Genomic DNA, 21723 nt, shown 5'->3' on the forward strand with positions numbered 1-21723 from the left:
AACACATGAGATGCTTAGCACAAGATTTGGCCAAAAAATGTGAGCCCATCCACCAAACATCAAGGTAATCTCAGATCGGATGGGTACCTGACTTGACTGCCTAGTGTGAACACTTACCTATGGCGGGGCATTCACCATGCTGTGATTTTAACTACATCCAAACACAGTTGGTTCTGACCTTCCTATAAATGCAGGCTTTACCATGTAATTAGCCATAGGTAAGTGTTCACACTAGGCAGTCAGGTCAGGTACCCATCCGATCTGAGATTACCTTGATGTTTGGTGGATGGGCTCACATTTTTTGGCCAAATCTTGTGCTAAGCATCTCATGTGTTTTTTCATAGATTTCACAAGCCATTAAGCTATTCACATTTTATGTATCGCACATTTCCTTGCTTAAGTACAGTTGAGTGCAGCCATTGATCTATTTGCTAATAAAGGCTGACTGATCATGTCTTCCAAAATCTCAACTAGAAGAACATTTTTTTGGTGTATTATGTTCCTCAACCTCCAGGGTGCTGTTGGCTAGGGGACTTTGGGACAGAAAAGAAACAGGTGTCATTAACAGATTGGACATTTTGCTCTGCACAACATTAAACGATGTGATGGCTGAGGAGGTAAACCCGGCAGAAACGCTGACTCCAGTTGATGATGTCGCTGTCAGAGGCTACATTATCCTGCTGTGCTTAAGATGAGCAATAGCACACATACGCCATCACATCCTTCACGTTCTCCTCGCTAACCTGACTGCCAGAATTTGTAAAAGAGGCCAAATGTGACTAGTGTTTGGTAATACTGAAGGTTTCTAACAGCACTGCCAGATATTGTTATTTTTTCTATCTCCCTGCCATGGCCGTTGCCTATATTTTGTTTAGGTTTAGCATACGTTTTTTTGCGAAAGTATAAGGTTTTATTTGTTTCTAAGCTTTTCGCAATTTTCAAGTTTTACAATCTTATGCCCTTAAGCAATAGAGATATGTCACACAAAATAGTTAATAACTAACATTTCCCACATGTCTATTTTACATCTGCATCATTTATGAAACATATTTTTTTGCTGGGAAGTTAGAAGGGGTTGATCAGCGATTTCTCATTTTTCCATCAAAATGTACAAAAGCAATTTTTCTTGGACCACCTCACATTTTTAATTGAATTTGAGGGGCCTATGTGACAGAAAATACCCAAAAGTGTCACCATTTTAATAACTGCACCACTCAAAGTGCTCAAAATCACGTTCAAGAAGTTTATTAACCCTGTAGGTGCTTTACAGGAATTAAAGCAATGTAGAAGGAAAAAAATTAACATTTTATTCTTCTTTATAAAATTGTTGGTTTTGACCCAAATTACTTATTTATACAAGGGCAAAAGGAGAAAATGGACCCCAGAATTTGCTGTATCATTTCTCCTGAGTACGCCAATACCCCATATGTAGTGGAAAACTGCTGTTTCGGTGCACGGCAAAGCTTGGAACGGAAGGAGCACCGTTTAACTTTTTGAACAGAAAATTGGCTGGAATCAAGAGTGTTTGCAGAGCCCCTTATGTGCATAAACTGTGGAAACTCCTGATAAGTCAGCTTATTTTGTAAACTATACCCCTCAAGGAACATATTTAAAGGTGTGAGCACCTTGAACCCAGAGGTGCTTCATAGAATTTTCTAATGTTGAGGCTCGAAATTGAAAAAAAATTAACTTATGCCATAAAAGTGTTGGTTTTGCCCCAAATTGTTCATTTTCACAAAAGTAACAGGATAAGATGGACCATACAATTTGTGGTGCAGTTTATTCTGAGCACACTGATACCCAGTATGTGTTGGAAAACTACTGTTTGGGCGCACGCCAGGTCTCGGAAGGAAGGAGCACCAACTGAATTCTGGAGCTCAATTTAGGCTGGAATAGATTGCGGATGCCATGTCACATTTGACGAGCCCCTGACAGATTAAAACAGCAGAAACCCCACAAGTGATTCCATTTTGGAAACTAACACTCTTGAGGAATTCATCTAGGGGTGTAGTGAGCATTTTTATCCTTCAGCTGATTCACAGAATTGAATAACATTAGGCTGAGTAAATGGAAAGTTAACATTTTTTCCACTAAAATTTTCTTTTGGTACAAGTTTTTAATTTTCAAAAGGAATAATAGGAGAAAATGAATGGTGGAATTTGTTGTGTTACTCGTCCTGAGTACGCCGATACCCCATATGTGGTCAAAAACTACTTTTCCGGCACAGTGCAAAGTTCAAAGGGAAGAAGCGCCATATTAGAGTTTAGATCTTACTAGAATGGTTTGCAGGTGCCATGTCACATTGGCAGAGCCCCTGAGGTGCCAGAACAGCAGAAACCCCAATGAAGTCATTTAAGTTTCCAAACTACACACTTGATGAATGCATCTAGGGGCGCAGTGATCATATTGACACCACATGTGCCTCACAGAATTAAAATAACTTTGGGCAGTGAAGAAAGACTAATTACATTTTTACCACTAAAATGTTGTTTCAGCCCCAAGTTTTAAATTTTTATACGGGCTAATAGTAAGAAATGGACCTGACAGTTTGTTTGACTCCACACATAAGACCTCAGGAGTGGACATGGATGTCAGACTTATGTACCATCCTCCAAAACTTTGAGGACTCCACCAAGATGGTGAGCGGCGATGATACAATAATTAGCATCACCATCCCACTTCTCTCTGTTCTGAAATGCTCTCTGCTCACTATCAAAGAAGATGCGTTGCAGTCGGAGATTGATGAGATGGAGCAAGGAACCATACATGGTGAATACACACAGCCCACCCACATCTCATCTCAACGTGGATAGGGTGACAATGAGGAAGAGGAGGAGGAAGAACAGGAGCTACTTTCATGCAATAGATAGTACTACTAGCACAGCTGTCATACCGTCTGTTCAGCATGGATGGCCTGAGGACAGGAAGGAGGAGGACAGAATTTTCAGTCATCCTCTTGGTGAAGACACGGAAGTCTTGCCTGTTAGCAGTCTTGCACACATGGCTGAGTTTATGTTACGTTGCCATTCACGTGACCCTTGCTTTCTCAAAAGTTTGGGTAGCAGTCATTACTGGTTGGTGACACTTCTAGACCCACACTACAAAGAAAACTTTCTATCTCATATTCCAGAGTCAGACAGGTGTACTAAAATGGTGCAGGACCAGAGGGCTCTTGTTGCGGAATTATTTAAAAAATTCCCATCTGAAAACGCTGGCAGCAGACATCACAGTTCGTTGCACAACCAAGGACGACAGGCGAAAGAGACACAACTCCAATCCAGCTCAAGTTCTGGGAGTTTTCTCAGACCCCACATCGTATAGGCCCTGAGGCACGGGGTACTCTCACAAGAAGTGCAAAGTTTTGGAAGATGCTGAGGGAGTACCTTGCTGACCAAACCAAAGTCCTCCGTGATACCTCCATGCCTTATAATTATTGGGTATCCAGGCTGGACACGTGGCATGAACTGGCTATGAATGCCTTGGAGGTCCTGGCCTGCCCTGCCACTAGCATTTTGTCAGAGTGGGTATTAAGTGCCGCTGGGGGAATTATAACTGATAAGCACGTCCGCCTGTCAACTGAAAATGCTGACAGGCTGACTCTTATAAAAATGAACAAGGGATGGATTGTGCCAGATTTCTGTACACCACTGAGCGATATCAGCCAAACATAACCTCCAATACAGTGTCTTTTTTGTTAACGCTATTACCATGCACCTCTTTACACCCAAACATGGGTATACAGTACACTTCGTGATTTCAACTTTTTTTCTGTTGTCATTCTCCTTCTCTTCATCCTCATCACCCACCACTAGGGTTGAGCGACTTTTATTTTTATAGGATCGGGTCGGGTTTCACGAAACCCGACTTTCTCAAAAGTCGGGTCGAGTGAAATCGGCCGATCCTATAAAAATGTCGGGGTCAGCCGAAACACGAAACCCAATGCAGTGCAATGGGATACTATGGTTCCCAGAGTCTGAAGGAGAGGAAACTCTCCTTCAGGCCCTGGGATCCATATTAATGTGTAAAATAAAGAATTAAAATAAAAAATATTGATATACTCACCTCTCCGACGCAGCCTGGACCTTACCACTGGTAACCGGCAGCCTTCTTTGTTTAAAATGAGCGCGTTCAGGGCCTTACATGACGTCACGGCTTGTGATTGGTCGCGGCCGCCCATGTAAACGCCAAGCGACCAATCACAAGCCGTGACGTAATTCTCAGGTCCTAAATTCCTAGAATTAGGAATTTAGGACCTGAAAATTATGTCACGGCTTGTGATTGGTCGCGTGGCGGTCACATGGACGGCCGCGACCAATCACAAGCCGTGACGTCATGTAAGGCCCTGAACGCGCTCATTTTAAGCAAAGAAGGCTGCCGGTTACCAGCTGTAAGGTCCAGGCTGCGTCGGAGAGGTGAGTATATCAATATTTTTTATTTTAATTCTTTATTTTACACTTAAATGTGGATTCTGATACCGATTTCCGATATCGCAAACATATCGGAACTCGGTATCGGAGTTCCGATACCAGATTCAGAAGATCGCCGACCTCATGGCCGACCCCACACAGGGGTCGGGTCGGGTTTCATGAAACCCGACTTTGCCAAAAGTCGGCGACTTCAGAAAATGGCTGACCCATTTCGCTCAACCCTACCCACCACCACTATATCACCATGGTGATCGTAGTCTGTGATGGAACAGCCACGTTATTGTGTTAAAGGGTGTTTTTGATGCCCATAAAAAAAATGTTTACAGTTTTTCTTTTCTTTTTTTCATTGGAATGTTATGTACTTTTTTGGCTGTGCACCCGGAGTGCCCTTGCATGGATGAGTGGGTAGTTATACTGGAGCAGCTTTACAAGGCCCACCGTAAGATGATCGCATAAGGCAGCAGTGTGGGCACGATACTTTTTCTCATTGGACATTGTGTTAAAGGGTGTTTATGATGCCCGTAAAAAATATATTTACACAGCATATTGATGTGTACCCCCCAGGGGCACATTTTTTTTTATGAATCCCTCCTCCACGTTTCATCCTAGGGGGATTGGGGTGCATGCAAATTTGGAGCAGGTCTGGCATTCACTGCATAGCCAAACAGTATGAGAGACCCAGTTCCTAATAATTGGAACTGTAGGGGTTTGTTACGCTGCTTCAACAATGCAATTCTCCACTTTTGGGTCTTCATCCTCAACTCTGAAATTCTCCAATGCAGGTTCTTCAGGCTTAACACTGCAATTCACTGCATAGTCAAACAGTATGGGAGTACCAGCTTCCTAATAATGGGAACTTTGGCGTCATGTGGCCATCCACTGTGTCGGTTCAAAGGGTTATTGGGGTGTAACTTTGGGGCAGGGCAGTCCTTGCATTCAATGCATAGGCTAACATTATGGGAGTAGCAAATTAAGAAAAATGGGAACTTTGGTTTCATGTGGCCTTCCAGGACGTCAGTTTTTTGGGTTATTGGGGTGCATCCAAATTTGGAGCAGGCTTTGCATTCACTTCATGGGCAAATTGTACGGGACTAGAGAAATCATAATAATGGGAACTTTGGTTTCATGTGGCCATGCACCACGTCTCTTCAAATTGTTTTGGTGGTTCCTGTAACTTTGGTGCAGGCCAGACCTTGGATTAAATGCATTGGCAAACAGAATGGGAGACTCACTTCCTAATAATGTGAACTTTGTTGGTTGTCAGCTTCAACAATGCAATTCTCCACTGCCAGTTCTTCAGCCTCTACACTGACATTCTCCAATGCAGGTTCTTCAGGCTCAACACTGCAATTCACTGCATAGGCAAACAGCATGAGAGTACCAACTTTCTAATAATGGGAACGTTGGTTTCATGGGGCCTTCCAGGACGTCTGTTTTTTGGGATACTGGGGTGCGTCCCAAATTGGAGCAGGCCTTGCATTCAATTCATGGGCAAACTGTAGGAAAGTAAAAAAAATGTAATAATGGGAACTTTGGTTTCATGTGGCCATCCACCATGTCTATTCAAACTGTTTTTGGGGTGCGATAAACTTTGGGGCAGACCAGGCCTTGCATTCAATGCATGGGCAAACAGTATGGCAGTACCAAATAAATAAGAATGGGAACTTTGGTTTCATGTGGCCTTCCAGGATGTCTGTTCAATGGGTTATTGAGGTGCGCCTAAATTTGAGTCATGCCTTGCATTCAATGCACAGTCAATAATAGTACAGGAGACACACTGTTTAATAATGGGAACAACAAAGCCCAGCCAGCTGATGGCTCTCTAAGAATAGGGAGGACAAACTGCTGTCCCTTTAAGAAGATTAAAGTCCGCCTAATGGCCCTCCTCCTTTAACAGTCCCACCTTCATAACTGAAACGGGATGTGTCTGATGATGTGTCACACACCACATGGCCAGCTAAGGTTACATAGTTACATAGTTATTAAGGTTGAATGAAGACTTTAAGTCCATCTAGTCCAACCCATAGCCTAACCTAAAATGCTCTAACATGTTGATCCAGAGGAAGAATCCGCGTCTGTTATTATGCTTAAACCTTCTTTCCTCCAGACGTAGAGGATGCCCCCTTGTCCCTGTCTCAGGTCTGTGATTAAAAAGATCATCAGAAAGGTCTTTGTACTGTCCCCTCATATATTTATACATTAACATAAGATCACCCCTTAGTCTTCGTTTTTCCAAACTAAACAGCCCCAAGTGTAATAACCTATCTTGGTATTGCAGACCCCCCAGTCCTCTAATAACCTTGGTCGCTCTTCTCTGCACCCGCTCCAGTTCAGCTATGTCTTTCTTATACACCGGAGACCAGAACTGTGCACAGTATTCTAAGTGTGGTCGCACTAGTGACTTGTATAGAGGTAAAATGATGTTCTCCTCATGAGCATCTATGCCTCTTTTAATGCATCCCATTATTTTATTTGTCTTTGTAGCAGCTGCCTGACACTGGCCACTGAATATGAGTTTGTCATCCACCCATACACCCAGGTCTTTTTCATTGACGGTTTTGCCCAGAGTTTTAGAATTAAGCACATAGTTATACATCTTATTACTTCTACCCAAGTGCATGACCTTACATTTATCCCCATTAAAGCTCATTTGCCATTTATCAGCCCAAGCTTCTAGTTTACATAAATCAGCCTGTAATATAAAATTGTCCTCCTCTGTATTGATTACCCTGCAGAGTTTAGTGTCATCTGCGAATATTGAAATTCTACTCTGAATGCCCCCTACAAGGTCATTAATAAATGTTAAAAAGAAGAGGGCCCAATACTGACCCCTGTGGTACCCCACTGCTAACCGCGACCCAGTCCGAGTGTGCTCCATTAATAACCACCCTTTGTTTCCTATCCCTGAGCCAGCTCTCAACCCACTTACACATATTTTCCCCTATCCCCATTATTCTCATTTTATGTATCAACCTTTTGTGTGGCACCGTTTTAAAAGCTTTTGAAAAGTCCATATACACTACGTCCACTGGGTTCCCTTGGTCCAGTCCGGAACTTACCTCTTCATAGAAGCTGATCAGATTAGTCTGACATGAACGGTCCCTAGTAAACCCGTGCTGATACTGGGTCATGAGGTTATTCCTCCTCAGATACTCCAGTATAGCATCCCTTAGGCCATGTTCACACTTTGCGGTTTGTACCGCGGAACCGCCGCGATTTTGATGCTGCGGGTCCGCAGCAGTTTCCATAGCGTTTACATTAACATGTAAACCCTATGGAAACCGCAAACCGCAGTGCACATGCTGCGGGAAAAAACGCGCAGAAACGCAGCGGTTTACAACCCGCAGCATGTCACTTCTTTGTGCAGAATCGCTGCGATTCTGCACCCATAGGAAAGCATTGAACCGCTTACTTCCCGCATGGGGCTGTGCCCACGTTGCGGGAAGTAAGCGGATAATGTGCGGGTGGTACCCAGGGTGGAGGAGAGGAGACTCTCCTCCAGGCCCTGGGAACCATATTTGGGTGTAAAAAAAAGAATTAAAATAAAAAATAATGCTATACTCACCTCTCAGCGCTGCCCGCGGCGTCCGGTCTGGGTTGATGTGCGAACAGGACCTGCGGTGATGTCGCGGTCACATGACCGTGATGACGCCGCGGTCACATGACCGTGATGTCACGAAGGGTCCTTCTCGGCACAGCATCTTTGGAAGCGGACCGCCGAGTGCAGCGCCGAGGAGATCGGGACGTCAGAGAGGGTGAGTATAGCCAATTTTTTAATTTTAACATTATACTATTGATGCTGCATATTGCTGCACATGCAGCATCAATAGTATAGGCGGAAACCCGCAGCGGAAACCGCGGAACAAACCGCGATAAATCTGCAGGGATAACCGCAGCGGGTTTGCCCTGCAGATTTATCAATTCCGCTGCGGGGGAACCCGCAGAGCACACCGCAAAGTGTGCACATAGCCTTAGAATGCCCTCCAGGATTTTACCCACAGTAGAGGTTAAGCTTACTGGCCTATAATTTCCGAGTTCAGTTTTTGTCCCCTTTTTGAATATTGGCACCACATTTGCTATACGCCAGTCCTGTGGTACAGACCCTGTTATTATGGAGTCTTTAAAGATTAAAAATAATGGTCTATCAATGACTGCACTTAGTTCCTGCAGTACTCGGGGGTGTATCCCATCCGGGCCCGGAGATTTGTCCATTTTAGTGATTTTTAGACGCCGCCGTACTTCCTGCTGGGTTAAGCAGGTGACATTTAATGGGGAATTTTTGTTATCACTGATCATATTGTCGCCATGGGATTTTCTTGTGTTAATACTGATGAAAAAAGTCATTTAGCATATTGGCTTTTTCCTCATCCTCATCCACCATTTCCCCCAGACTATTTTTAAGGGGGCCAACACTTTCATTTTTTAGTTTCTTACTATTTATGTAGTTAAAGAATATTTTGGGATTATTTTTACTCTCTCTGGCAATGAGTCTCTCTGTCTCAATCTTTGCTGCCTTGATTTGCTTTTTACAGAATTTATTTAATTTTCTGTATTTATTTAATGCCTCCTCACTACCTACTTCCTTTAATTCTCTAAATGCTTTATTTTTGTCACTTATTGCGCCCCTTACAGCTCTATTTAGCCATATTGGTTTCCTCCTATTTCTAGTATGTTTATTCCCATACGGTATATACTGTGCACAGGTCCTATCCAAAATGCTAATAAACGTCTCCCATTTTCTTTGTGTATTTTTATGTCTCAGGATTAGTGTTGAGCGATACCGTCCGATACTTGAAAGTATCGGTATCGGAAAGTATCGGCCAATACCGGCAAAGTATCGGATCTCGCCGATTCCGATACCCATGCAAGTCAATGGGACACCAAGTATCGGACAGTATCCTGATGGTTCCCAGGGTCTGAAGGAGAGGAAACTCTCCTTCAGGCCCTGGGATCCATATTACTGTGTAAAATAAAGAATTAAAATAAAAAATATTGATATACTCACCTGTCCGGAGGCCCCTGGACATCACCGCTGGTAACCGGCAGCCTTCTTTGCTTAAAATGAGCGCGTTCAGCACATTCCATGACGTCACGGCTTCTGATTGGTCGCGTGCCTGCCGCTCATGTGACCGCCAGGCGACCAATAACAAGCCGTGACGTCATTCTCAGGTCCTAAATTCCTAGAATTAGGAATTTAGGACCTGAGAATGACGTCACGGCTTGTGATTGGTCGCCTGGCGGTCACATGAGCGGCACGTGACCAATCAGAAGCCGTGACGTCATGGAAGGTGCTGAACGCGCTCATTTTAAGCAAAGCAGCCTGCCGGTTACTACCAGGGCACGTCAGAGGGTGAGTATATCCCTATTTTTTATTTTAATTCTTTATTTTTTACATGGATATGGATCCCAGGGCCTGAAGGAGAGTTTCCTCTCCTTTAGACCCTGGGAACCATACACTGGGAACTTCCGATTCCCAATACCACAAAAGTATCGGATCTCGGTATCGGAATTCCGATACAGCAAATATCGGCCGATACCCAATACTTGCGGTATCGGAATGCTCAACACTACTCAGGATATCATCCCAGTTAATTGCACCAAGATCCTCTCTTATCCGTTGGAAATTTGCCCTCCTGAAGTTTAGTGTCCTTGTCACCCCCCTACTACCCATCTTATTAAAGAATACATGAAAACTTATTATTTTGTGATCACTATTCCCCAAGTGACCCCCAACCCTTATATTTGATATGCGGTCTGGCCTGTTGGTTAATATTAGGTCTAGCAGTGCCCCCCTTCTTGTTGGGTCCTGAACCAGTTGTGAAAGGTAATTGTCTCTCATAGTTGTCAGACCCCGATCACCTTTACTGGAACTGCAGGTTTCTGTTCCCCAATCTATTTCAGGGTAGTTGAAGTCCCCCATAATAATGACTTCTCCTTGAGTCGCAGCTTCATCTATTTGCTTTACGAGGATATTCTCCATTGCTTCCATTATTTTTGGAGATTTATAACAAACCCCTATCAGTAATTTATTATTTTTTCCCCCTCCCCTTATCTCCACCCACAGAGACTCTACATTTTCATTAGATTCACCTATATTATCACGCCGGATGGGTTTTAAGGACGATTTTACATACAGACACACCCCACCCCATCGCTTATATGTACGGTCATTTCTGAACAGACTATAGCCCTGCAACTTAACAGCCCAGTCATGGCTCTCATCCAGCCATGTCTCAGATATCCCCACCATGTCATAATTATGCTCCAACAACATTAGTTCTACTTTCTCCATGTTGTTGGCAAAGCTTCTGGCATTAGTATACATGCACTTGATGTTCCTCTCTGTACCTCTATTCTTTCTTAAATTATTAACTGTTCTAACCCCACCTTCCATGCCACCCCCAACTTCCTTATTTGTGCCCAGGTCTCTATCTGCACTATCTTCCCCTCCTATAAAATGAATACCCTCCCCCAATCCCTAGTTTAAACACTCCTCCAACCTTCTAGCCATTTTCTCCCCCAGCACAGCTGCACCTTCCCCAGTGAGGTGCAGCCCGTCCCTAGCGTAGAGCCTGTAGCCCACTGAGAAGTTGGCCCAGTTCTGTAGGAACCCAAACCCCTCCTTCCTACACCAATCCTTGAGCCACTTATTAACCTCCCTAATCTCCCGTTGCCTCTCTGGCGTGGCACGTGGTACAGGCAGTACTTTGGAAAATACCACATTGGAGGTCCGTGCTTTAAGCTTGCAGCCTAATTCCCTGAAATCGTCTTTAATGACCTTCCACTTACCTCTAACTTTGTCATTTGTGCCAATGTGCACCATGACCGCTGGGTCCTCACCAGCCTCTCCCAGTAATCTGTCCACCTGATCAGCGATGTGTTGGACTCGAGTGCCAGGTAGGCAGCACACCGTCCAACGATCCCTGTCTTTGTGACAGATTGCCCTATCTGTTCCCCTAATAATTGAGTCCCCCACTACCAGCACCTGTCTGGCCTGCCCTGCTCTCCTATTTCCCCCCTTACTGGAGCAGTCACTCCTCCGGCTTTCAGATGACATCCCTGGCTGCAGCAGTGCTACAACTGTACTGGCACCCCCCTCATCTGCCAACTTAGCAAACTTATTGGGGTGTGCCAGATCAGGACTAGCCTCCCTGACACTCTTCCCTCTACCCCGCTTCCTAACTGTCACCCAGCTTGCTACTTCACTGTCCTGCAGCTCCATCCTACCATTCCCCCCTCATCTATCCCATTGAGCGTCTGCTCAGTGAGCAGAAGACTCCTGTTGTGAATTCCGCTCTTGGGCTCCCTCCGGTGGTTGTAAGTGGCACTTTTGTGAGTTCTGCTCTTGGGCTCCCTCCGGTGGTTGTACAACTGGCCCACCCAGATAACAGACATCTTCTGGGAAACAGGAAGATCCGAAATAAAATCCACCACAGAGTTTACAAAAATCTCCACACCTGACTAAAGGTGTGGAGGGTAAATCTGCTTTCCAGAGCTTCCAGCTTAACTGAATAAATCCATACTGACAAGCTGGACAAGAAAAAACATAGAAAGAGCTGAATGATTAAGTCCACAATATGTGGACAGCAAAAGAACAAGCAAGGACTTATCTTTGCTGAACTGGTAAGAATATCAGGGAAATCCAAGCAGAGATGTGGATCCAACCAGGAACCATTGACAACTGGCCCAGGCTGAAGGATAGAGCCAGGTTAAATAGCCGAGTCAGAAAGACGATCAGTGGAAGCAGCTGCTGACTGCTAAATCCAAGGAGCAGCAGTTCCACTCAAAACCACCGGAGGGAGCCCAAGAGCAGAACTCACAAAAGTGCCACTTACAGCCACCGGAGGGAGCCCAAGAGCGAAATTCACAACAGACTCCTCTCCATATTGTCTATGGAGACAATAACATTTCCCAGTGAATGCAAAAATGAAAAATTCATCAAAAACGCTGCGTGTGAACATAGCTCAAGTGGTGGAGGAACATTTTTGTTTTGGGTTATTTATTTTGCCTAATATACAAGTCGTTACCCTGGAAAGGATGTACCTCAACATATTTCCCAGGAAAATCCATTTTGGTTTCATTTTTGTATGTTTTCATGTGCGCCTGTAAAAGTGGCGTAAGACTCTGACAACATTGTTCACAACAGTGACCTGGGAGTCAGAAATGCTTCTAGGGGTCTTCCCCATTATGTTCCCGTGTAATTTGAGAACTGTTCCCATAGATTTCTGATTCCCGGAAAAGACCTCCGGGGGGAGGGGGGGTGTCACGGCAAAAAAACTCAGGTTTTCTAGGCTTATATTGGGCTCGTTGCTCATGTTGAGCACCCAAGCATTCCAATCTGCTCGACACGAGCAACAAGCACCCGAGCATTTTCTGCTCGCTCATCACTAGTCCTAATATTTCCGGTACCTGAAAAAAACGGTACCGGAGATGTCAGTGACATATACAATTATTACAGTAATGTAATGGTAAACCCACATGTAAGGGTAAACCTCAAACCCTACAGAATCCCCGAACCACACCAGGAGATAATCTGCAAGGAGGTGAAGAGAATGCTGGACCTCGGGGTGATAGAGGAATCAAGAAGTAGCTGGTCAAGTCCCATCGTCCTCGTATCGAAGCCCAATGGCGAGTAGCGATTTTGTAATGACTACTGCAGGCTCAATGAGGTGTCCAGTGTTGACGCGTACCCAATGTCCCGCATGGACGAACTCACATGGGATGTTATATACCTGGTAACGAGAATCAGGCAGTGTCTCTTGGGAGAGCAGGAACTCCAACTGTGCGGGTCAACTGCAGGGGAATCCTGCAGGGAAAGGACTCATATGGGCTGTGTTTTCTTTGTTTTACCTTTATGCCAGCAAGGCTCGGTTTATTTTGCTGAACCCGCCAAGGTTTATGCTATCCACAATAAACCAGCAGGTGATCATCTACCAGAACGTTTCCTCTGTCTACCTGGGAAAGCAGCGGAGTGTGTCAACCCCTCACAACATGTACAGAAAGCTGCACACACACTGTACTAATTGTATATGTCACTGACATCTATATATCTATCTATTCTATGTGTAATAAATAATCTTTATTTTTTATAAATATATTTTTATATCTTTATATAGCGCTAACATATTCCACAGCGCTTTACAGGTTTGCACACATTATCGTCACTGTCCCTGTTACAATCTAAATTCCTTATCAGTATGTCTTTGGAATGTGGGAGGAAACTGGAGTACCCGGAGGAAACCCATGGAAACACGGAGAGAACATACAAACTCTTTGCAGATGTTGTCTTGAGGGCTTGAACCCAGGACTCCAGCGCTGCAAGGCTGCTGTGCTATCAACTGCGCCACCGTGCTGTGTGTATAACCCATATATCTGTATCTATGTGTGTAATCCATCTCTTCTAGACTGTCGGGTCCCGGTGTCATTTTAGAGTACGTGGCTGCTGAATTACCGACTTTTCTTCTATCTATATAATATTTATACATATATCTGTGTGTGTCACTGACATCTATATATCTATGTGTATACTGTATATCTATTCTAACCTGTCACTCTGTGATTTTACTGTATGCAGCACATGAATTGCAGGCTTTTTATCTATCTATCTATTTATCATCTACTTTAAAATACTTTAGTGGCAACACAATTATTACCGATCACAAATCCGAATGTGCCACATTTGTGCCGAATTTGTGTTTGTCGATCGTTTTACAAACATATTAGCACATGTCCTGTCATCACTTCTATCATGGAAATGCCCCTTTGACTAATGTTATCATTCATCCAATAGACTGTATGAGGACATGAGGTTCTGGTGATGGTCGGCCTGGAATCACATGATGACACAATTCCCAGAACACTGCCCCCTATCAGTGGAAATGTGAGAAAATCCAATAATGACACCAAATGCTTGAAGACTTTATCCTGAGCATCAGATTATATAGTTCAATGTATCTTTATAGAGAGAATGAGAAGATAAAAGAAACTGTCAGAAAAGAGTAAATGTGTTATAATGTCATATGATGAGAATTGGAAATGGGAAACGCTCAGCCAAACCTCTGTAACCACCGGCTGTAATCTAACACCTGGAAACCGCCAGGATGTTATTTCATTCATCCCTATTTGTGCCTCCATCATTATCAGCTGCTTTATAAGGGGCAGATAGTGAGAGAAAAAGTATTGGTTATTCCGCTGCATTGTGACATCATCTCTTACCTTATATGGAAGCGGGCAGTGATGTCACACAGGTGAGTGATGATGTCACAATAGAGCGGAACCTTAAAAACCCTCCGTTCCATCTCACTGGCTCAGACTTGGTATATGTCTGTCTGCTGACAACACTGTACCTAGATCTTCTCCTTGTGAGATTAGCGATTTACTTGAATAGAGGAAAACTTCTGTATTAGCGAATTAATACTTCTGGATTTTCCTGAAGATCACTGACTGAGGACTTCTACATCTGGAGGTAAGTCTATTTTGTGTTGTTATTTATGAAACTATTATTATTTATTGTTATAGCGCCATTTTTTCCATGGCGTTTTACATGTGAGGAGGGGTATACATAATAAAAACAAGTGCAATAGTCTTGAACAATACAAGTCACAACTGGTACAGGAGGAGAGAGGACCCTGCCCGCGAGGGCTCACAATCTACAAGGGATGGGTGAGAATACAGTAGGTGAGGATAGAGCTGGTCATGCAGCGGTTTGGTCGATCGGTGGTTACTGCAGGTTGTAGGCTTGTCGGAAGAGGTGGGTCTTCAGGTTCTAACTAGAAGCTTTCTTCTCATTATTTTTTCATGTATTCTTGAATTTTGTATGAAAACACTTTTTGCATTTGTTGCCATTTTCTGACACCCGTAGCGGTTTCTTTTTTCGTGATTTGGGGTTGGGTGAAGGATTATTTTTTGCACCCTGAGCTGTCGTTTTTACTGATACCATGATGGGGAACATGCGATGTTTTGATGAGTAACTCGTCCGGCACAAATCACGGCACAATACAACAGAAAAAACATTTTCATGAATATTTTTATTTACAATTCATGAAACAAATCCAGTCCTCAGTGACCGGATATAAGAGTAGGAATGGCCGCGAGAAAACCAGGGAGCAAATATCAGTGTCCAGCAATTTACAGGGGGACGAGGGGAGATTTCCTTTATTAATAAATAGTAGTAATAATAATGGCAGCCAGCGCTCTACTTGTATGGGGCAGGGCGGGCTGCACCAGGGATTATAGCACTGTGTAATATGGCTCCAATGTTTTCTCCTCCCCTTCAGATCTCCCTCCTGACTCTGTCTGGTCCAGGACCACAGAGGGGACGTCAGCTCCTGGCTGTCTGGTCCAGGACCACAGAGGGGACGTCAGTCACCACCTACATAAGCTGAGAAGAGAACGTCAGCGTGCACAGGACCCGCAGAGCCGGACATCTGTAGAGTGAGTATAATGGCGGAGGAGCCACCGCCGGGGTCCATCTTCTTACACTAATTAGATAAGTGGAGGAGGCCGGACCACGGCTGTCGGCACTAACCACTGAGTTAGGCCAGAATTGCACCTGACAACCTCCCGAATTTAACCACTATCATTCGGCTACTTGTTGGCTGATTGTCGGGTGTCTGATGGCCATTAAAGCATTTCTTACTGCTGGAAAATACTGACCAAATACTGAGCATGTGAACGTGGCCTAAAGCTGAAAATTATTTGGTTTAGATCTGAAATAAAACTTGTGTCAGAGTATAATGTAGCCCCCCCCTCATAAAATATGTAGCTCCCCTCATAAAATATAATGCAGCCCCCTCATAGAGTATAATGCATCCCCTCCCATAGAGTATAATGTAGCCCCCTTAAATAAAATAATGTAGCCCCCTCGTAGAATATAATGCAGCCCTCAAATAGAATAATGCAGCCCCCTCATAGAGTAAAATGCAGCCCCTTCATAGGGTATAATGCAGTCCCCTTAAAGAATATAATGTAGCCCCCTCAAATACTATAATGCAGCCCCCCATAGAGTAAAATGCTGCCCCTTCATAGGGTATAATGCAAACTCCCATAGAATATAATGTAGCCCCCTCATATAATATAATGCAGCCCCTCCATAGAATATAATGTAGCCTCTCCATAGAATATAATACAGCCCCACAGTCCTACAGTCTTATGGCCACCAGTACTAACTGATATATATATATATATATATATATATATATATATATATCCCACAATCCTCACCTCTCCTCCTCATTCCCCTGCGGTTCCAGACTCTGCTCCAGTCTCAGCAGCTGCACTGCCATCTGCCCGGCACACAGTATGAGGTGACGTCATCGCGCACCGGCTGTGTCAGAGGCAGAGGGCAATGATGGAGCAGGGAGTATCATCTGATGCCCTCTCCTCTATTATTGCACCTATGATGCGGATACAGTTGAATGCGGCACATGCTGGGGGCAGCAGCGGTGGAGCAGCAGGCGACAGGAGGAAGGAGCCGACTGCTGCGGCTAAAGTCTGTGCCCGCTGCTAAAGAGAAATGAATATTCACTGCTCCCCACGCCCATGGCCAGTCCGACCCGGGCTCTACACACAGAACTGAGGAATAAAATGGTAAAAACTCATCTGTTCCTTATACTACAGGTGGAATAATACTCTACTGCTGGAAGGTTCTCAAAGTTTTACTTGTTGAGCGTTGAAAACTCCAAGTGTAAACTTTGTTCTGGATTAGGAATCTTATTTCCATCGGGAATTCACCAGATATTACTGTAAGTATTCTGAGGTCATAACAAACATTTCCTGCCTAAAAATAAAAGAATAAAATCTGACCGATCTATTGTTCATTTTAGGGTTGATAAACGACTACAGAGCTGAAATCTTGACAAGAAGATCCCTGTCGATTACTAAGATCCCAGCTGAATTCTGTAGCACTACTAGTGACATCACATTTCTTGGATTTACAAGAAGAGTAAAGTAGTTAGAAGGTAACGATACTTTTCTGTAACATTTAAGTCTAAGTTGCAATGTGTGACCATGATGTGAGGAATAGCGCCATTTCCGGCCATTATATGGCTTGTATGGTATTTTGTATTGTTCTACAATTTTCACCCTACAGTCACTATCTCTAATTTGCATTTGTCTTTGAATCAGTGTCTCCCGCAAAAAAAGTATTTTACCTCTTTCCTTAGGCAGCACAGAGCCATGGAGGAAAGTATATATCAGTACTGAGCATTGCAGCTGTGAATCCAGCTCTGGTCTAAGCTAATATACCTGCTAGAATCCTGCAGGACAATGATTCTGTGCTTCCTCCTGGCAGTGCTCCTCCTCTGCCTCCTAACTTGTGAAATCTCTGTGCAGAGCAAGAGGGATTACAGGAGGTTATTCAGAGTTAATGAGCTCAGGAGACGGGAAAGGGGAGGAATTGACCCATAAGAATAGATTAAAGACGATTTCTCTGATATCATATGTTACAAAGTTTCTTATAATCACTTATACTAGTGATTTATACAGTTTGTTGCCGGGCAGTTCCCATGTAAACACTTTCTCGATGTTTTGCGGCTTCATCTTCTCGTCCTTCCATACTACTTATGGTCACTACTTTTTGGCTTTTGCGGTTTATTGTCCTATAACTTTTTTCCATTTGTGGATTATTTTGCAGGACTTCTCGCGCACTGAGTGACTTCTGCGTGTTGCTCTGCGCTGTGAGATCTGCGACTATTGTGCGCCGGAAGAGAACTTTACTGAACACTTTTGAGGAGAAACCATGAGTTCTCGGGAATTGAGGCAGCTGATCATGGACAACATTGCATGGATGAACCGGCCAGAAAACCGAAGTAAGTGAACCTTTACAATGTAAGGGGTGTGTGTGGGGGGATTATACCGGGGTCTTTTTGTCGTCACCCCAGTAACAACAGGTTCCACTCTCTAGTTCTTTCCATAAGAGGAGTTAGAAATATTTCTGCCTGTATACTGGGGACAATGTTAGACGGGGAACTAAACTAATAACTCTGGGTATTGTAGTAGTGACGATCGGTGGGGTCCGGACCCTCAGACCAGCACACATCGCTCACAACAGGGGTCAACATGCTTAGATTATTCTTGGGTGTGTGCAGAGCGGTGTCCCGGCCCAGTAAAAAGTTATAGAGAAATAATAGATAGATAATAGATAGATAATAGATGATAGACACATTTGTACCTGTCATTTATGATATTTTCTGTCATTATAATACATGAGTTTTTCCCTTCAGATCAGAGCCCTGTGATCGGAAGACTCAGGTCGTCTCAGACAAGAGGAGGAAGGATTGAAGATGACAGAGATTATTTACCTTCTCCAGAGAGAAGAAGAAGAGTTAGAGACCCATCCAGGCGCTCAGTACGAGAGGAGACCAGACACAGGAGCCGTTCGCCACATAGGCCGCTACCTGACCGTCCCATCTCTCCTGAGCCTTTACCACCGACCACGCGCCCTGACAATCTCAGGCCTGCGGAAGCTTTACCACCGACCACGCGCCCTGACAATCTCAGGCCTGCGGAGGCTTTACCACCAACCACGCTCCCTGACAATCTCAGGCCTGCGGAAGCTTTACCACCGACCACGCTCCCTGACAATCTCAGGCCTGCAGAGGCTTTACCACCGACCACGCTCCCTGACCGTCACAGTTCTGCTGATGCGTCACTACCGAGCAGCAGCAATAACAGGAGTGGTGGAAATGAAGCGGCAACCACCTCCGGGGCCGATCCTCAGCCAAATTTTATTCCACCATCCGTCGGCACAGATGCTGAGAATCAGGCCGGATTAGATTCAGATGAGGATACAACACCACCGCAGGCTGCACCCCTGCGGAGGAGAGGACGGCGGAGAGGAATGACAAGGATACGGCAAATAGAACGCCTTCCTACCAGGAGCGCCACAGGCCAGGAGGAGATTCCTTCTTGTGCCATATGCCTAGGTGATTATGAAGTAGGTGAGCAGCTTATTGTGCTGCCCTGCCGACATCTTTTTCATCAGAGCTGCATTACACCATGGCTCCGCCAAAACCGCTACTGTCCTTACTGCCGCCAAAACTGTTTCCAACAGAACAGACAGAGAAGAGCATAAATCCCAACATGTGCTCGTGTACCCATCCCCTATATATATTTATTTCCTTTATTAATGATTTTTACTAAATAAAATGTATGTTTTTTATACTTATGAAGTCAGCACTCCATTTTTTCAGTTTTCTATGTTACCAGGAGTTTCTTCGTGTACTGCCATATTGATACATTTATAGAGGAACAGTCACACGATGCAACTACTTTTTACCTATTTATGCATCATTTCCGGAATTTTCTAAACTGCATCGGTGATATGTCCGCCACTGCATTACAGAATCCATTTAGCTCTAGTGGTCCCCATACTTGCCATAATCCGTTCTGCAATTTCTGGGGCAACACCTCTATTAAATCTGTGGACAGTTTGCTCCAATTTCAAATCAAGCACTAAATCTATTGTAATACTTCTAATCTGATTTACTATGCTGCACGTGAGTGTCCATATATATGGGGCTGCATTACACTATAGAGGCTGCCTATGGGGGTGCATTATATTAGGGGCTGCATTACACTATAGAGGCTGCCTATGGGGGTGCATTATATTAGGGGCTGCATTATACTAAAGAGGCTGCGTTATACTATAGAGGCTGCCTATGGGGGAGCATTATATTACATTATACTAGGGGGTGCATTATATTATAGAAGCTGCCTTTGGAGGTGCATTATATTAGGGGCTGAATTATACTATAGAGGCTGCCTGTGGCGGTGCATTATATTATAGAGGCTGCCTATGGGATGCATTATACTATAAAGGCTGCGTTTGGGGCTGCATTATACTATAAAGGCTGCCTGTGGGGGTGCATTATACTATAGAGGCTGCCTATGGGCCTACATTATACTATAGAGGCTGCCTATGGGGGGGGCATTATATTAGGGGCTGCCTTACACTATAGAGTCTGCATTATACTATAGAGTCTGCCTATGGGGGATGCATTATACTACTGAGTCGGCCTATGGGGGTGCATTATACTATAGAGTCTGCCTATAGAGGCTGCCTATGGCGGGTGCATTATGCTATAGAGGCTGCCTATGGGGGTGCATTATATTAGGGGCTGCATTATACTATAGTCTCCTTATGGGAGGTACATTATACTATAGAGTCTGCCTATGGGGGGTGCATTATACTATGGAGTCTGACTACGGGGGGTGCATTACACTTTAGAGTCTGCCTATGGCGGGTGCATTATGCTGCCGAGAGCACAACGGAGGGGCGCCGCTGCATCTACAGTCCCCTGCAATGGATTCAGTCTCCTCCTACGGAGGGAGATCCATCATCCGGGGTCAGATGTGTCAGCCCCTCTGGAAACAAAAGGCATGCTGGGAGATGTAGTTCCATGATGTCATTAATGAGGGAAGTAGCCGGGTCGTCCTTCCTACACCACACGACGTACCCCAGAGCCTTCGAGCCGCTCCTCATCCTCTTCATCCGGGGTGGAGAGGACGCGGATGAACGACAGACCGAACTGCTCCTGCTTGTTGAAGGGCTGCGTGCAGGTGACACGGTCCCACTTCTCCAGGGCGGCTCCTGCGAGGAAGTCTCCTGCCGAGGGGAGTCTGCTCTACAGAAAAACCTGCAGTCCCCCCAGAGCAGCACACACTCCAGTCACCTCCAGAGCTGCATCCACTGAAAATATTCATATACTCCAGCCACCACCAGAGCTGCATCCACAGATAATATTCATATACTCCAGCCACCTCCAGAGCTGCATCCACAGAAAATATTCATATACTCCAGCCACCTCCAGAGCTGCATCCACTGAAAATATGCATATACTCCAGCCACCTCCAGAGCTGCAGTCTGTAAATTCACACATTATGCTCCACTCACATCTACAGTGGCATGTAACCGTTTATCCCCTGCTGGCCAGAATCACTGTTATTGTGAACAGTGAAGAGAGCTGAAGATGAAATGATCTGTAAAAGGCCTAAAGTTACAGATGACGCCTCTCCTTGGTGTTTTAGGCAATAAAAATATATATTATTTTCATCGTTTACATTTTAAAAATTATAAAAAGGAAAATGAGCAGATGAAAAAGTTTGTGCACCCTGCATGGTTAGTACAAGTATCAGCCTGTAAACGCTTTCTGTATCCAGACACGAGTCTTTCAGTTCTTGTGTGAGGGATTTTCCTCCGTTCTTCCTTGGAGAATTCCTCCAGTTCTGTGAGATTCCTGGGGCGTTTTGCTTCCTCTGCTATTTTGAGGTTTCGCCACAGATTTTCAATGATGCT

General features: G+C 44.5%; 1 protein-coding gene across 2 annotated transcripts; it reads left to right on the top strand.

Moving 5' to 3' along the window:
- The first annotated feature begins 14718 nt into the window (after window positions 1–14718).
- Window positions 14719–19589, top strand: LOC143792896 (uncharacterized). Of its 2 annotated transcripts, XM_077279356.1 has the most exons (6): window positions 14719–14892; window positions 15704–15860; window positions 17046–17170; window positions 17252–17386; window positions 18061–18235; window positions 18650–19589. In XM_077279356.1, exons 5-6 carry the CDS (start codon window positions 18166–18168, stop codon window positions 19498–19500), a joined length of 921 nt encoding a protein of 306 aa, XP_077135471.1. In that variant the 5' UTR covers window positions 14719–14892; window positions 15704–15860; window positions 17046–17170; window positions 17252–17386; window positions 18061–18165; the 3' UTR covers window positions 19501–19589. The 2 variants fall into 2 exon arrangements, with proteins under 2 accessions (XP_077135471.1, XP_077135472.1); XM_077279357.1 differs by lacking the exon at window positions 15704–15860.
- The last annotated feature ends 2134 nt before the right edge of the window (window positions 19590–21723 follow it).

Source organism: Ranitomeya variabilis, unplaced genomic scaffold, assembly GCF_051348905.1.
Source record: "Ranitomeya variabilis isolate aRanVar5 unplaced genomic scaffold, aRanVar5.hap1 Scaffold_97, whole genome shotgun sequence".
Classification (NCBI taxonomy): Eukaryota; Metazoa; Chordata; class Amphibia; order Anura; family Dendrobatidae; genus Ranitomeya; species Ranitomeya variabilis.

Bases quoted from the DNA above. Each gene is read 5' to 3' on its own strand.
- LOC143792896 (XM_077279356.1), top strand. From the start codon at position 18,166: ATGAGTTCTCGGGAATTGAGGCAGCTGATCATGGACAACATTGCATGG. The intron at 18,236-18,649 runs GTAAGTGAACCT...TTTTCCCTTCAG, and splicing joins GAACCGGCCAGAAAACCGAA to ATCAGAGCCCTGTGATCGGA.